The 18,075-nt window shown below is 41.3% G+C and overlaps 1 protein-coding gene across 3 annotated transcripts in view; it reads right to left on the bottom strand.

Annotated features, from left to right (window-relative positions):
• LOC118415221 (prickle planar cell polarity protein 3-A-like) overlaps positions 1 to 18,075 on the bottom strand; it is a 48,503-nt gene extending 30,428 nt beyond the window's left edge. The window contains exons 1-3 of one of the 3 annotated variants that reach the window (XM_035819619.1): positions 17,889 to 18,075; positions 16,001 to 17,092; positions 10,045 to 10,163 (exon numbers count right to left, since the gene is read on the bottom strand). In XM_035819619.1, coding sequence (XP_035675512.1) covers positions 10,045 to 10,163; positions 16,001 to 16,321 — 440 coding nt within the window. In that variant the 5' untranslated portion in view covers positions 16,322 to 17,092; positions 17,889 to 18,075. Of the gene's footprint in view, positions 1 to 10,044; positions 10,164 to 12,524; positions 12,700 to 12,784; positions 12,946 to 16,000; positions 17,093 to 17,888 lie in introns of those variants that run through there. The other 2 variants (XM_035819622.1, XM_035819620.1) reach the window with 2 other exon arrangements.

Genomic DNA, 18,075 nt, shown 5'->3' with positions numbered 1-18,075 from the left:
ACATTAATGTGCTGCTCAGGAGCTTGGAGTCTGACAGATACAGCTTACTCTACCATTAAGCTTCAAAATCTAAGGCACATCATTACAAAATAAAGAAGATTTCCAGCACACAAATAAAATTAAGGTGCCTTAGGCCAAAAAGTGCAAGTCATAGGATTGTATATGGAGACAGTGGCTTGCCATCTCTAAATTTCTAAAAGGTTGCGACTTGAACGCTTGATTTGAACTCTGAGTTAAAAAGAGAAAGAAGGTTTACATAGTGTATGTGGTATGCCTTTTTAATCCTAGCAGAGTGCAGCATTGGTCTTAATGGAAGTAACAGATACTCAAACTTAGCTCAAAATACTCCAAGCACTTCAAAGTGTTTATGTGATAGGTAGAAGACCTTCCAAATCTCATTAAAAGTTCAAAGGGGTTTGATATCGTAAAAAGACCATTCAACTTTTACAAACAAAGGTAATGGGTACCTGTAGCTGAGAAGGTATCTTGGTGTGAGTCTTGCCATCAGGAATATGTTTGAATACCGCATTTTTTTCAATGCAACGTTTAAACACGGAAGCTTGGGAATCAAGAGATATCCCTATACTATTACGTACAGAGACATGTGATCCTATCAGCCAGGATGACTTATCATGATATGACGGTATTACACTAATTTAGAGGATTCTAAGTTGCAAAGAAAATGTGACCTTTAGCATTTTTGGTAATTCTAATGCTCAGTCCCGCCCTTATAACATGGAGGCACATAAAATGATAAATACACCTTGTCACTGTGCCATCTCGACTCCTATACTAGTAGTAATGAGGTAATGTAAGTTTACGGGACTAGAAATTTGGGTTCCAAGGGATTCACCTATGCAATTTGAGACTGAACTGCTACTGAAGAAAACACACAGTCACCACCTTGTCTGTTAGCTGCATAATGATACCCTGTAATTATATCAGTACTTTATTGTAACATTTAGCTAGTAAAGTTTTATGCTTGTACATAACATCAGTGTGCCCTCTTTTCATGTGTCAGGATTGCAAGCTGGTCTGCATTATATGGATCTATAATTGCACTAACCTGAGGGTGATGCCTAGTATGGAAGTATATTTGAACCATACTGGGTGACGTTTGACCCCAAAATTCAAATTTTGTAAATTTGTTTATTTGGGCAGAGACTTAACTCCATGGTAGAAGAGAACGGAGATTTATTTGCTATGATGTAATGTTTATGGGTGGACAAGTCTGTAGTACAGTAATGATACTAGTAAAATGGAAGCACAGACTTGAAGTTCGTACCCTTTTCGATTCACTAGTGAACACATCCAGTTAGCAATATGCTACCTTGCAGTCTGCTGCATAGCAACCTTAAAAATATAAAGGAATGCAAACAACTAATTGTAGCATATTAACCTGGATTTGTACTAATTTTCCCAATTAAGTACCAATCTTCAGGTTTCCACTCATTACAAAGAGAAGATGCCTGAAAAGGCGTAATGTTCAACAAATTAAGGTAAAAGCTTTCTTACAATCTTTGAGACAGAAGGGAGTGTTCATGGTGTTATAACACAGCTGGTTGCAGCCTGTGGAATGGGAGGAATGGGCAGTAAGGCCAGCCAACGTTGTTGACTCCCATCTCCGAGGGCAGGCCATTTCCGTTCTGTAAGTTTTTCATGCTATAAAGGGGTTCCACCTGTAGCGCTTGTCTACAGATTTGGCTCTACACTTTCACTATGTACCCAATGGGAACTGTTGATCCAAAGGTAGACACCTTTGTCCCATCCATCATTAAAATCATGCCATGAAGAACAAAACATCTATGTTTACAAACATCTAAACTTTTGGGCCAATAAAATTATGACTACCGGTAGCTGTCGAATAACAACATATATCTCAGAAGAATTTTGTATAAGAAAACAAAACTTTTTTAATCATTTTGACTAGCTGACTGCTGCCTACATGTCAGGGATCCCAGCAACAGCATTATCAAATACTGGATACTACTAGTACTACATGTCACAAGACACTCAGATTAAGACTTTGTGTAAGTCTCTGAATCCCTGCAGCTTCTAACAGTTTGGTTTATCCGATTATCGAAAGTAACATTCCAACTGCTCTGCTCTTGCTCTAGTTCCGGCTATTGTAAGATATCAGGAGAACAGGAGGCTGAGAATCCGCGGACCCAGCCAGCAACTCGGCCAGTCCTTTCATCAAGGATGACGACCTACGACCCAGCGGGGCTCCTGGTATGTATCTATTTTGTGCCAGCATGCTCATCACCAGTGATTCCTGACAAGGAACTGCAGACAGGCCAGTCTGCAGGCTTCAGTATTTCCTGGTAGCTCCCAACAGATTTGAGTTCTGTCCGGACAGTGGTACGCTAACTGGACGCGAAGAGCATTAGTACATATCTCAGATGACTCGCTGTAGTCTCCAGAATTTTCAGAGTGCCCCTGCCAAGAATGGAGAGATAGGAGCAACATGATACAGCGCAAGTTTGCTTCCTCAGTTCCTGGGAATGTTGGGGACCTCCCATCTGCTTGATGTTTGTGGTCTTAGCTGGTCCTTGCAAGAATGTAGTTTGTACTTCTGAACTACTCAGGCTACCAAAACTTGGAAGGCTTTGTTTATGATAAGACTTCAGCAATCTTCAACATTACTCTCAAGGGGTCTACCTATGTTGCTTATTCAGGATATTCCTAAAGCCTAAGAAAGATATACAGAAAACTGTTAAGTGTCCTACTGACATACTAGGCCACATCTGACAGCAACATCTGTTGGGAACTACCATTTCTGTTGAGCCAAATGAAGACAGAGCACTAGTCCAACATAAGACATCACATACATATCTGTCAACAATGTGTGACATTGGACACTTGAGATTAGAGAATTCCTCAACTTCGTATCAACTTATCCATTAATATTCCCTCACAGGAGACTAGATAAGCAAGATGGATCAACGAAGCGCATAACGTCTAAGTTCTGCCCTTTCATCTGTCAGCCAGAACATAACATGATCCATCTCTATGATCTCTATTCTCACTTTTTCTTTTCACCACATACACGACCTGGTGTCTGTCCCTTTGGTTGATCAGTCAACTGGATAAGTCCAGAAAAAAAAGACACCTTTGATCTATAATTGTAAGTATCAGTAATCCCAATGATCACTCCCCTAGCATCATCCATATGGAACATATGCAGATCCCACCTAACAACTGGGTGCTAGGGGAGGGAGGGCTGGAGTGGCTGAAGTTTTTCCCTGCATCTCTCCTGGCTGTGTGAAATTTCTCAGGGAGATTTCTGCCACTCCTGCTTTGGGGTTTGGTCGGAGGGTCTGCTGTGCAATCTGGGCTATGTTTATCTCCTGTCACAACCATGCAGCAAGTAGATTGTGTGGTGTACAGAGCTGAGTAGCAAAGTGGCATTCAGATACAGATGGTTTGGGCACCTATAAGAATGATTGTCTACTAATATTTTATTTCTGCAGAATAACAAGGCGGAAAAAATAATATCATCCTCAGAATCGTTAGATGAGACTGGTAAGACTTACCACAACTTGAGCACACATACAGCACATACAGAACTAAGGTACCAACTATCATTGCAAGCTGTTGAAGGTAACATCTTGTGTGGCATCTTTGTGGTTTTCGACTCCTCTTCACCTCATGCTGATGGAAGGTGGCTGACAACATGCCAACAGGAAGGATGATCACTCCCCTCCTTACAACTTCCTCTTCCTAACACTTAGGGAAAGTTTTCAGTGGACAAGTAAGTGCACATGCCACATTACTCCACTGAGACATATATCAACTGGTGTTTCCAACACTGAATCTACTGGATCGATAGAAGTATTCTATTATTAATGGGATTACAATGGTCCTGTACGGTAGGTTACTGGTATGTCATAGTGTAGGTCAAGGCAAAATGGGCATATTTACGGGTGCAACATTGAAAACAGACAAATACTAGGAAATAGTTACACTGAATTTCCATCAATGAAATGAATTTCAGCTTCAATGTGACAGAAAATGGGGGGTCTGTCATTATCCATATCTTGACGTCAGAAGTTCTGATACCAGGAATGGTTCAAGGAGTGTTGCTCAAAAACTAACTTTGTATGCATAAGTACGGTTTTGTACAAATTTACTACAACAATTCCTTTTACGTACTTCAAATAATACACAAGCCATGGCATTGAATTTCAGTTCATTCTGCAGGGATTGATGCTTGTACACAGACTAACTGGTAGATTCAGGGAAATATTTTCCTCTTCCAAGCTCCCAACTCCAAACCTATGTAGATCTACTAGACTACTGCACATATTTCTTTTAGCACATGGTAATTAAAACTGATATTTTGAGACCAGGCCATTGATCAAACTGTGGAGGGATTTTGCCTGCCAAACAAACAAAAAGCTATTTGGAGAAAAAACAGGGGAGCCAAGTACAAATAATGTTCACTCTGTCTCTGTTTTCAGAGGTTCTTTCCTTTGACCCTAATTGGTACCAACAATTTAGTCTCAAGACCAACTTTGCTTTCTCCAAATATTTCTAAAACTCAAATCCACGCTTGTAGCTTGGCTCCTGGAATTCCAGAAACTCTGTCCAGCATTTCTTACACTGTGGTTATCTTCTGGTGTCTTCTTGAACATGAGCGTTTTGTTCTGGCAATAGTTGTCCACAGGTTTTCAGTAGCTGGGTCCCTTCAGCTGTACCCAATTTATCATCTCCCTTTAGGATAGGCCCTGTTCTCTGGATAAATAAAGTCTGAAGGAACTAGGAGTTGGGTTGCACCTCATCCTCTTCATTAGCTAGAGGATTTCCCTTTCTTCATACCAAGATCAAGGTTACAATCAACTCAAAGGATTTGAGAAAATGCTGACAAAGCTGAAGATGAAAATCCTGCAAGGTGCATCATGTTATCCTGGCACTAATGTGGATGTCAAAGCAATTCATGGCCGGTTACCTTGAGCAGGTAGAGGGAAAAATAAATGGAACGGAAACCGACAACTGGCAAAAGGGTCTAACAAAGAAATCAACAACCATCAGACAGACTTATTGATTGTCAATGGTCATCTTCCTTTGCTGCAGGTGTAAATCTTAAAAGCTGGACAGGCTGAACAGCACGTTATGGAGTAAACAAAAGGTCAGACTGACAGGCTGACACTACCTGCATTCCATCAATCATTACAACACAATAGTGAGAAACACCTACAGACAGCTACTTTTATCAGTCACATTTCTCTCATACAGAACCTCGGGCACTTACCCCATGCAGGGACAGAACGTCAGAAGTGACTTTTCTGGTTACTATCTTCCACACAAAACTTATATATGTTATAGGATGAGAAGAGAAATGAATGTATATCTCTGATTCACTAACAAGTCAGATATAAACAGTTACTTCTTTTTTCATGTTTGATGAATCATGATTGATACTTAAGACATTCCCTGTGACGTCTATGTAAGCGGATGTGTAAGGTATCTACTGTTTGAATCCAAACCAATCTTCATGAAAGCAATAACACAGATCAAAAGGAAATACCACCTTCTTTTGTGCCTGGGTGAAAACATCAGCAAATAAATACTCCCTATACATGTAGCATACTCCAGGCAAAACCAAGCGAGTCTAATGCATCCTGATGGTCTGTGTGAAGTAGGATGGTGTGTCCAACCTTACAGATACAAGAAACAGAGCAGGACAACCAGGTGGGATCAAGTTGTTGAGTCTGGCAGTCATCCTGGTTGATCCTTGTGTCCCCATGCTCTGCGCTGTTGTCCGACATGCACACCTCATCATCCAATCAATACCTCAATCTATCATAACTGTCGTTAATTCGTAAGAGGATAAAAAAGACATTACCAGTTCAGGAATGCCAATACCTGACACTGATAGCGGCAATCAAAGGAAATGCAATAAGCCCTTGGTTCTCGTTAAGCCAGCCACTTCCTGATACCTGATTTTTGGAGCCAGACATACAAGAATAATACAGCTTCAAAATACAAACCAGATACTGTAAGGTGATATCAATACTGGAGCCTGTTTTGGCCATTAGTCTCCAAAGTTGAGGTCTGACAATTTTCAATGGAGGAAAATGTCTTAAATCCCCCACTTGTATATCCAAAGTATAAACCTGAATGTGAATCGCACTACAATTTAAATAATCAGCGATGCTAGTTGGTATTTTACCATTATAGGTAACAATTTTACATGACAGCAAAGGCGACTTTGCACAATGTTGAGATTTGACCTTGTATTGTAATACTACAGACCCACAAGTCTCCAGCACACATACTGAGGTCTAGGGCACACAAACTGCTGCCCTAGCCTCTGTTTGATGTGGGCGCCACCATATGCAGCAATGTATACAGTCTTTCACAGCCCAGTTATCATCTCAGGAAGGGTCTTCAATTAAGGCCCCAAATTTACTTCAGGGGTCAAACTTGGCATAAAGTAATGATACACATGCCGGGATGCGGTATGTGCTTAATGGCTGTCAGTCTGTCTGCTGGAAACTGTAAAATATAAGAGAACCAAAAAAAATTCAACTGGAACATCTGCCTCTATTGTAAGTAATTTGACCTCTGTCTCAGCATAAATGTTACCTTTCTTTGCATTAATAATTACTGAAAGAAGATCTCAAGCCAATAAAAGGAACTATCCAGCCTTATAGTCAGCTGCACACTTAGCACAAGCTACACAGAAACTCAGAGATTGACAATCCAAAAGATGCAATGTTACTTACACTGATTTACTGGAGCTTTGTCTTATCTATAAATACAGTTGGCACTTTTATCTCCTATTGCACTAATGGCCAGCAAATTTCTAACAATGAACAATAAAGATGATCTGACAAAGGCTGGCCTTTGGCAATATTCTGGAGGGAAAAGACTAAAGAAGAGGTAGACTTTGAAGACAGGAAAGGGAAAAGACCCCTTCCTTGAAATCCTGAAGACTTTATCCCAGTATTCCCACCTTGTGGGGTATATTTCCTGAGATGGCTGACTGTTGGGATCATTTACATCCATGATCCAACAGTCAGACTTTTGGCAAAATTACAGCCAAATCCCCAGGGGAGATCAAACGTCATGCAATATGAATCCTTAGCTCTGAAGGCCATGAATGATTCACGCACAAGAGTTTGACACTCAAAAGGCAGAAACTTCCACAAAAGGTCCCGCAAGTCCCAGTAGCCTCCTCTGAACATGTTCAAAATGTTACAGTTGCTGTGCTTTTGCTGAGCTTGAAATCTGGTGAACGCTACCAGACCTTTTCCTCCTAATATCCTGGTGAAATTTGATAGGCGTCTACGTTTAGTTCAGTTTTCACAGTTCAGAGGGGGATAAGAGTTGGCATTTGTCCTTAGGCATATATTTGTCAGATCTATACCCACAAAGGGAAACACTGCAGCCAAATACTGACTTCAAAGACACAGGTCCCAGCAGGGCACTGGGTTTGATTATAAGAGCAAACTACATGTGTCCACATTATGTACATTTGCACATAGACTGCTTTTGTAATAAGATCATCTGATGGATGAACTGAGTGAATGTAATTCTTGGGACAACAGAAAGACAAAGGGACATTTTACCATAGCTTTTTCATTCAGCTATTGATTTTTGCAGGTGTAGCAACAATCTCAGGGTGGTTCGATCAAGGTTAGATGGCTTGTAGTTGTACCAGATCTGTTATTTTCAATAACGAAGCAGGTATACTTGTACTAGTGAATAGTCAAGACTGTGGCAGGAATGCAGCCAATATCCTTTGATGCATATGAAAGCATGCTGTTGATGTTACCTGTGCCCAACACTAGACAACAGAAAATTGCAGTTATGTGGAGTTTGGGGCATGAAATGTCTATGAATAACCATAACCAGGAATGGTGACAGACAGACCTCAATCACAACAATAAAACTAAAAGCTTGCTAGCCTTTTGAAATAAAAAAAAAGGCCCAAAAGGGTATGGTGTCCTTATTTCAAACATCTCTACCACAATCTGTTTGGAATTCTAATGTCTGAATCACATCTGACAAAGGTCAGCCCTGACCCAGTCAGAGGTAGAAAATTGGCTGAAACATGCCCTCACATTTGCATAATTGCAATGGCAGTTACAAACCAAAATGTAAATGTGTATGATCAACAAAGCTCTCCTATGTTGTGAAGGGCTATAAACTGTACTGACAAACGTAAAGAAAAGTGCTGCTTTTAAACTACAAATCAGTGCACAAGGAAAATTATAGGTAGAAAATAACAGTCTGTGGTGGCCTCAGGTAAAAACCTTCCACTCCACCACTCCTATGGTATCTTGTGGTTTATCTATTCAGCGAATTTCTGGACATATTTCTTAGATGCTAAGACCCAGCTTACGTTTCCCCATATTGTGATGGTCTCACAATATGCTGAGGGGCTGGCAAAGATGATATCAATGGCACGACTGGTCAAACTTTCCGGCAGTTTCATCGCACTCTATCCCAATAAATGCAATACTGATCCTTCTTTTAATTAGCCTAACAATGAAACAAGCCAAGTGAAAACTGAAACAATACAACTGCAACCCTAATTAAGCAGAGACTTATTTTCAAATTGGACAACAAGAAGGTAATTTTTTTAACCAATAAGCATAAACAAAGGGTGTAGAAAAGAAGGTGAAATTGTCAATTGGAGGAATGTCTTGAGCATGACATCTTTCAACAGTCATGCATCCAAATAAGAAATAAATCTTATCCAAAAAAGGCTTCACAAACACACTTGCACAATATCATTACTGTCATGGTACCATGGTATCAATTCCTTATTTTTCCAGTTCAGTCCACTTATTTCACAAAATTCAGGCAAAGTCTTTAGCAACAATATGACATAGCCAATCCCCCAGCATGACTAATAACTGATAAGAAAGTACAAAATGTTAATTGTATGCCAAGAAATTGTGAGTTATCAGAAACTCTGACAACCTCAACATGTATTCCTGCTGAAACTAAAGGCACAGAACTGCATCCATTTCGGTAATGCCTACATTTTGCATCTGTTCACATCTGTTACACCACCCATTATGACTCCATTCAACATCATTTATTGCAATCACAACTTGTCCGGCTGAACATTCGTCAAAATTAGCACAAAAGTAGAAAACCCATTAGACAGAGAAAGCTTCCCTTTTCCCCCCAACAGCTGCAGAGACTAGCAATTTAGCCGATTTATCGGAAAGGCAGCAATCATAAATCACATTATATGTGAAATTAAAATGGTGGCTATGGATGGTTGTAAAACAGTGCAGCGTAATTGTTACTCCTGGTATAACAATCAAAGGAAACATATCTAATGGGCAAACAACTGGAGGCATTATCAATGGTTTAACATTAGCAAATTGCGGATAGTTATTGTTCCTCTGTTTGACAAACAACATACAAAAATACAGAGAATGATAGATGATGATACTTAGGCATCAACCAAGGACATGGAGTTGTGATTGCTAAAAGTAATACATTTGAATATGTGAATACATGTTTACTTTGAGAAGTCAGTGTTAGGTTAATTGCCAACTGTAGGCTCCTACCTGGCTCTAAATTCTAATGATCTACTCTAGCACTAGTATCCTACTACTGACTTGGAAGCATACATCGTATTACATGATATAAAAAAATTTCAAGTTCAACATTGCAAAAACCATTCCATTAGTTTCTGAAATATTGAAAGGGAATTCAGCAAGGAACAGCCTTGGGATAAGCACAAGCCAGAATCTCTGCACACCTAATACCATATAAGGTTACCATCAAGTAGAAACTGATGGGCTACATCATGGATGGGGGAAATTCTAGCTCACAACATGGCTTCCCAAAAGCAAACAGATTTTTTCATGGTGAGATAAATGGATGTGGAACACAAGCTACTGTTCAACACTGGTTTTCTGAACTAATGGTCAGCAGTTTCTATCTTGTAATCTCCAAGCAGATCTTGCTGTGGCAAATGGGAAAGAATGTAGCCGGCAGAGCAGTTATTGGCCATCTTGCTGGATTGGAGTTTTTGTGTCTAGGACGAGAGGAGAGGAGTGTATGGCTTACCTCCAGTAGTGGGGCTGGTAGCCGGGACACCGGTCCCCACATTTCACACACGCTGAGCAGGCCTGAACAGCAGACATGACCTGGTCTCTCTTCTCTTCTGAGTTACCCTTCACAAAACCCTGCAAATCAAGACAAGAAACATGAGCAAAATGACACGAAAATAAATACGGCCAACACAAAACTAGGAAGAGTTTATGCAATATTCATAACTGTACATCAGGTTAGGTCAAAGCTCTGAGGTATCCATGCACTACTTGTATAGGGTTTTGTTTGTGACTTTTGTTACCAATTGCCAGAGGGGATTGTTATTTATTCCATTTTCTGTTATGGTAAATAAAGAAATACTGAACCCATTGACTTTGATATTTATGGTAATGTTTGCAGAGTGACACTTCCACAGGATATACATGTACATGTACACAATTCACACTATCACAGGAGCAGTGCTTTCATCTATGAGTCATGCTGTGGTCCAGAACCAGGAACAATTACTAACATTCAACACCACTCTTTCCTGAGGAAGTCAAGTTTTGAAAGGCCTGGCATCCATGGCATCTGTGTTAGACAAATGTTGCCTATTCCATATGGACAGCCATGAGACCATTTGGAAACCTTGGAGGGATGGAAAACTGCACAGCACCACTTGACCTGACACCATAACATGCTTTTACTAGGCCACAAGTTGGGCTTCAAGAATCCCAACTGGACCCATCTCTGGGCCCTTGGCCTGGCTACCTGCCATAAGATATAGGAACTAGACACGGTGAGATACATGTAAATGACCAGAAATGACAATGGATGTCATTCAGATGCCTTTGCCTTTAGTTAAATTTTACTCAAAGCTCACCTAATGGATATAAGAAAAGATCAATCCATCTGAAACTTTCCATATTGGCAGGTTTTGTCATGTAAAAATACAGTGCAATTGACAAACAAGGAAAAGCCAACAGAGCTATTCACTTTCCTCCTTTGAGTTTCCTAGACTCTGGGGAGACATAAAAATGTCAAAAACTGTGAACGATGGCCAGGTAGATACTTGTCAACTGTGTATCACTTTTGCCAAATTGAGGCACTGATTCAGATGCAAATGCTAATGTTTCAGACAACTTCATGCAGTACAAACAAACCAATGATACACATGCACCGGCAATAAGCACCAGCAAATTTATACACATTGGGCCAAATATGCTTTTATATAATGCCAACCATCAAATTGGGAATATCATTATCCTTAACGTGCAATGAGATTAAGTTTCAACGTTAAGTACTTTGTGGCCAGGTATGGATGTTTGGTCCCCAGGTGGCCTTTTAGTTTTACATCTTCTCTCAGGGGCTTCAACTTGTACAAGCCAGACATAGCCAACCAGGTGGCTGGTACACACTTTTTTATACAATGTAGTAGTTCTGGTAAAATTCACAACAGACACTGTCAGAGAGCTTTCCATATATGTATCTTTGATTGTGAAATACATCAAACCAAAAGCCAGAGATGATACACATACCATACAATATGTAGGCCTTGCGACCTGAAATATGGACACCTGTCCCCCAGAGTAGCGAACTAGCAGGAGGTAAACTCCATGTGTATCTGCAGATTAATGACTTGGCTTGGTAACATATGGATATGTATTTATTCCTACACCAGAGACAATCATTCAAACTAAACAGGTAACGTTGTGGAGTTGACTCAACCTATTTTCAAACTGGCACTCAGCCAAATCCCACACCTGGACACAATGTAGGAAAGCGTACCACAGGTAAACACACCAAACTGATAAGGTATATACAAAAATACTATGGTCTATATGTTATAAAAATTTGACCCTCCCAAATGGAAAGTTTTAACGGTCTTCTAGTGTGTAAAGCTCAAGACCAGGACCTACAGAATAGGTAAACCTGCAGACAGTATGATTTTGATGGTTCTCGACACTGTAATGACGTGTAAAAATTGTTCACATTTCGACTCGTTACCTTGAATTAAATCAAAGGGGCTGTGTTAAGACAAAAATAAAGACGTACACAGCCTTCTTGTATATCATTCAGCATTTGTAAGTCCCTGCTAACATGTTAAATGGTATGTAAGGGTAGAAATTCTCGGATTGAAGTGATTTAAACATCCCAACAGTGTCTGTCCGTCGACGCTAGCGACCGACTAGAACAGTCGTAAATGAAGAGCCCCCCTCCCCACCCTTGGCCAAAAACGACGGCATTTCTACACAAAGTGAACCATCTACAACACTTAACATAACAGACAGAACAAACTGAAATACCAGGACAACTTATTTGAGTTGTAAAATTAGTAAGGACCACGTTTGTGCTCTCTGGAAGCCTGTACAAACCGAGGTTTCATCAGCGCTTCCCCCTGGGTAAACATTCGGCATTGTGTGCGCCGCAGGCCGAGAAAATCTCTCGCGTTGGGCGTCAGGCCTTGCCTTGTGCACACACGGAGGTCTAACCCAACACATGGACAACAATCTTACCCTGTAACTGCGTCGAAAAGAGGAAAATCGCCTCAGAAATGACTCCATTGCATGGCGAAAACCGTTGGGCCGAAATAATTTTCGCACTTATAATCACGGGCGTCCCCCTATTCAAGCCAAGTGTCAGAGCCGGAACGGTCACCTTTTCACCCTCCCTTTGATCGGAATGATACCTTAGACTTTACCATAACAAAACCTGTCTCTTTAAAAGAAATGTCATTTCGGATCGTCCTACTTTGGAAAAATACAATAATTATTACCTGCACATGGGTTTAAAGCTCGGCTTTTCTGCTGTATCCCTGCTCGGCACGCGAGTTTTCCAACGCTTTTGCTCCAGCAATTCAAACTATGCCAGCCAGGAGTGAGCGGGCCAGCCCGAGCGCAAGAATGATTGACAGGTCCTTCTGTTTTCGGGGCGGAACGCTGCTGTCAATCACTAGGCCACACCCTGAAAACAGGCGGACCGTACCATTTCTTGGGGTAACTTCACCGTGTAGAGTACTACTAACAGTGCTAAATACGGTACTATAATAATAATTAAAGATATAATGATTATTTTCTTTCAGAGATTTGATCTAACCCAACGTTACACTTGGACGTAAAACAACATGTCTTGTAGACAAAATGAGGTGGACTTGACCAAAATTGCTTTACTTCAAATACCCATCCAAAGACAAACTTGCAATACATTTGTACAACTTGAATGCAAACATGTACTTTCCAAGCAGATTTTTTTTAGGTTGACAAACAGCGAGACATAGAGAAAACAGCACAAAATAGAAAGCCCGATAAAAATGTCTAACGTTGAAAACACAAAGAGTCGCAAACATGCAAATAGAATTTAGAAAGGTGAACGACCAATATGCAAAGATGCTCCTCCCCTACACGCGTTGACAGGAGTTATACAACACCCCCAATAGGAATGCCCAATCATAAAGCTTCAAAGTCTTTGATCTTTTGATCTTCAACCATGTGCGATATCTACTTTCTTTACGAGGTGTACTCAGTGAAATCCTCATTTACTGCGTAACAAGTCTTTAATGTTTACCGATCTTTTCATGCTGAATGAACACGTGTTTGCAAGCAACGTGGAAGTTACACGAACGTTAACTTCATACAACAGTCTGAACAGAAGAGACCAATTGCACCGTGTCAATTTGGGTGACAAAATGTCTGAAAACAATTCTAAAAATGGTTTATGTGCACCAAATGGTTTGTCCGAATTGTCGATTTTTCAATTCAAGGCATATTTTACTCTCTTCCGATTGATACTATATATCCGCTCATAGCCTTTGAGTAACTTGAAAATTTGATTTTCTACACCAACGAGGTTGTGATCATAACCTTGTATTTTAAACTCCGACAATGGTGTTTCGAATGAGAAAAAAAAGGAAGGAAGATGATAAACTACCTTCACGACAGTGACATCAACTTGGCATTTTTTGGGGAAGCGTGTAGAATTCGGCGCAAAGTTGCGAACAAATTCAGTAAGTTACATTTGTGATATCACGCCACCACCACTGGAAGTACAGTTAAAACGGTTACAAATTGATGTTAAGGGGTTTTCCCATGTAGGTGGAACATTTTAACCAGAGCTCACAGAAGTCCAGTGTTGTTCACGGTCTAAAGGACCATATGCATTCAATGAGTTTCTCCTTGATGTATTCAAGGAGCTTTTATCTGATAAAAGCTCCTTGATGTATTCAATAAAGACTGATAAATGAGATGAACTCCGTACTTCGGAATCTGTATAGCGAAATCCGAGAGGAAACTGGAGAGTTGCACATGACATTCAAGCAATGAACATAATGGGTGGCTGTACTTCTTACATGCATAGCAATTACGTCCTGGCGGGATTGTTTGTATTTGTTTTTGAGTGTGTTCAGCACTGGCTGCTGCTTGTTCAGTTGAAGTGTGCGCTCCAAGTTGGTTCATGCTAGAACGGAGTCAATGTTTAATCCAAGAGTAATACATAATAAACATGATATTTGATGCTCCGGCATAGCTTTTCCTGAGAGTCACATCCTTTATTGTTTAGAGGACATTCGTGACAAGTGCGATGGCACCATTTGTAACGTCACCCTACACCCTGACCTTAAAAAAGCAGTTAGAAATCAAACAAAGAACCAGTTGGAGAACAAACTTCCACTGGAGATAACTTCAACAACTTGAGGCAGGAAATAAATAGATCATGTCCAAGGCGCTAGCGGTGGTTGGGTGAGAACAAATAGCACCAAAGTCGAGGGGAAGGTTCATGTAACGTGAGATCAGAAGTCTAAACCTGAAGGAAGGCAGCCATGGCAGTGGCTGTGTTTATTTGTACTTAGCGGGGACTTCACAGATAACCGTTTGAGATAACGTCAACCCAGAGTCAATGGAGTGGGCATGGCTAAGTAGAAGAGGCGCCACGCGACGGATTATTCATGTATAGCAGATAATGTTACTGATAAGATGGAAAACACAGGCCTGGCTTCTTGAGCATGCAAGTTTCTCTGTAATTGTAGTAAAGAGCCAAATAATGCTGAAATGGCGCAAACACTTTAGAAAGGTCAAAGAAAATGAGCGGAAATCCTGCTTCGAATTAATGAAAAACGACCTAAATCACCGGACACGTACATTGTAGGAAAGTGGTGCTTGTTGGAGCTTTGGTCTCCCAGGACCCCATCGACATCAGGTAAACAATGGACATGACGTCATCAGTCATTGTCCTTGAGGAGGCCGTGACTTCCTAGAAAGTAACGATGCCGTTTGACCTCGTCACGACCCCGACGTGTGGTCCCTTTGTCAATCATTGCTGGGAAGTCAGACAGACTCTCATAAAACTAGGAAATTAGCTTTCAGCAGGACCCACATTTTTGTTCGATTAGGGAGTGATTCATAATGACTTGGAAATTGGTAACTTTTCAAAAAGTAGACATCCTTCCATCTTCACAGATGATGGCACCACTCAAATAGCAGCGTGATTATATGTGTGTATGATGAAAGGGGAAAAGGTGATAAAAAGTGACGCCGGTTGGGCTTTGTTTCCCTAAGGTACGTCAACATTTAGAAACAAACATGTGAAGGACCCTGCGAGCAAACGTTAACTTTGCTCACGTCAAGAGAGGAAGTACCCGGTATCTGCAGCATCATTTTTAAAGTTACCAGCATATTGCTGAACATCTCTACTCTCCAAGCAGAGATTATGCTGCGGCTGTATTTGAATTTTTTTTAGACGTTTTTATTTTGTACTGTTTCATTGATGTTTCTTTAGCCGCGAAACGTCAACAAAACGGTACAAACTTTAGTAGAAAGCCCGATAAAAACGCCTAAAAACAGCCAGAGCCTAACCTCTATTTGGAGAGTAAAACATCTCAACTGTCCATGGAAGCTTTACCGAGCTGCCTGAAGAATGACCGTATCACAGAGTTGTACAATGTCAAATTGAATGTCATGTAGTTAAAAGGCTAGACAACAATTGCAGAATGACTCCTTACCTTAATCCTGACCCCCATCCGAGGTGTAGAAGGTAAGTTAAGTCTCTCTCTACTCCCTCCTGGCGATGAAGATGGCGATCGTCTGTTCAGCTCCTCCCAGCCCAATTTCCAAGGGCTTAAAAGGGAATTATCTCTCTTAATATCGCCGTTAAGTCTTGGAGACGACATACATCTCGCGCTCTTGTCCAACCCCCGTCCAGACCCTCCCTTCCAGCCAGCATTCTGTGCGGAAAACTGCGCATGTATGCTCTCCACACTCCTTGTGCGGTACGGAGCCAGTATAGGCGGCCGACGTACACCTGTGACGTAGAACGTGGCCATGTCCGCTAATTACCTTGTTCACCGCTCCGTTGTCAAATCCTAAGTCACGAAATAAGCCCGATTCCCGGGTCTTAAATCCCTTTAAACCGTTTCTCGTCTGCCTGAATGGGTATTTAACACGGGTAACGCACTGGGAGACCGTTACGAACCTCGAGAGTCGTAGTTCACCTGTAGGTAAGACTTGAGAGCGCTGTGGCGTATAAGAGTTGAACAAACACTTGTTGCTATTGGACGCGCTTTCCACACAAAGCAGGCGGCTCTGTTGTCCTCACTGGGCGAACGTTTTGTACTAACGGGTCGATGTTGCAGACCACGGTGCGTGTCAAAGCTTCACCCCGATTTACAAAAACTTACCTCAGGGGTACCAGGCTCTATTTAAAGGTGAACAGCTGTTGCTTGTATAAAACCAGATGACGCGAGAAAAAGAAAAGTTAATCACTTGTTATGCTACATCAAAGGCTGGTAGCCATGGCGACGCACACCTTAGTTTTACCATTAGATGTAGGAAATAAAGTTCGCCTGATTATGACGTCATGAAAATTCTTCAGCTGTCAAAGCGGGGTCGTAGTTTTCCCTGCGTCACTTGCTATTGTTATTGTGGTCAGATGTTGACAGAATGGCGTTAGCAATGTTGTAAGTTTCCTGTGGCACCTGACGCGGGGATGTTTGTTTGGTAAACAAGAAGATTGGCTTCTTTTCTCCCTCACTCGGAATGTAGATAGCATCTGATCCTTCTTGATCCGCACATTTCAGTTTGGCTGAGACAGACACCTATATGGAAATGAAACGGAGTAAAATCACAGAGAATCTAGGATAGAAATTCAATATTACAAACGGTTACGATAGTTTTGTACTGCTGCCAGCATTTCGATGTAACAAAATGCCCGAACTAAAAATCTCTTGATTGATTGCTTTTTACCAGATTCGAAATTAGAAAGTTGCACTATACATTTATGGCGAAAAGTTTTAGAGAGAACCCAAGATGGAAGCCTACTCGTATTCGAAGTTGGCGGTCTGAAGTGATTGACACCCCCATAATCTCGTGTATTGTCTGACAATAGACACACAACGCGCGATACAATCTAAAATCTGTTGTGCACACCTGATTACGGTACAAAACAGGCGACATGTAATCCCATGTGTCAAGAAAACACCGTTAAGGACTTGTCAAGCCCTCAAAGGACAGCAAACCGTTACTACAGACCAGGTGAACTTCCAGAAGGGTCACAGGTGCCATGACTGTGTGCAGATGTCCACAATAAATCTATTTCCTGTCGGATATCAGAAGAAATGTTTGCGAACTGCATACCGGGACACACTTGTCTTGTGGTTTGAGGAGAAGTGTCCACTTTACTACAAGTCAAACGGATTATATTATCCTTACCGTGAGTTACAAAACGAGAAGAAACTAGTAGAGCATTAGATCTGTGACCGTTGTGGCACACGGGTCCGAAAACTAACACGGGGAATAACGTTTGCGTTTGTGAGGAGGTGGTGGTAACGTGGTTGCAAGTGGCAACTCTAACAAAATCGAGACTAAATGGGCCTTCGGTTGTTACTATCGTACCTTGACGTGTCAGTCAGGTTGTCAGGAGCTCACGAACCGAAAGGTGTCGGATGTCTCGTGTTATCAGGCGAGTTTCAAGTACCGGAGTCAGGAGTTTGCTAACCACACACTCAGAACCCCGCGCAGCCAGCCATCTTCTCCAGGTGTACCCAGCCTGTTTGCGGGCCGTTGCCACAGGATGTAAACA

This window comes from Branchiostoma floridae, chromosome 5 (genome assembly GCF_000003815.2).
Source record: "Branchiostoma floridae strain S238N-H82 chromosome 5, Bfl_VNyyK, whole genome shotgun sequence".
Lineage (NCBI taxonomy): Eukaryota > Metazoa > Chordata > Leptocardii > Amphioxiformes > Branchiostomatidae > Branchiostoma > Branchiostoma floridae.
This window is presented reverse-complemented; position numbering and strand designations above follow the sequence as displayed.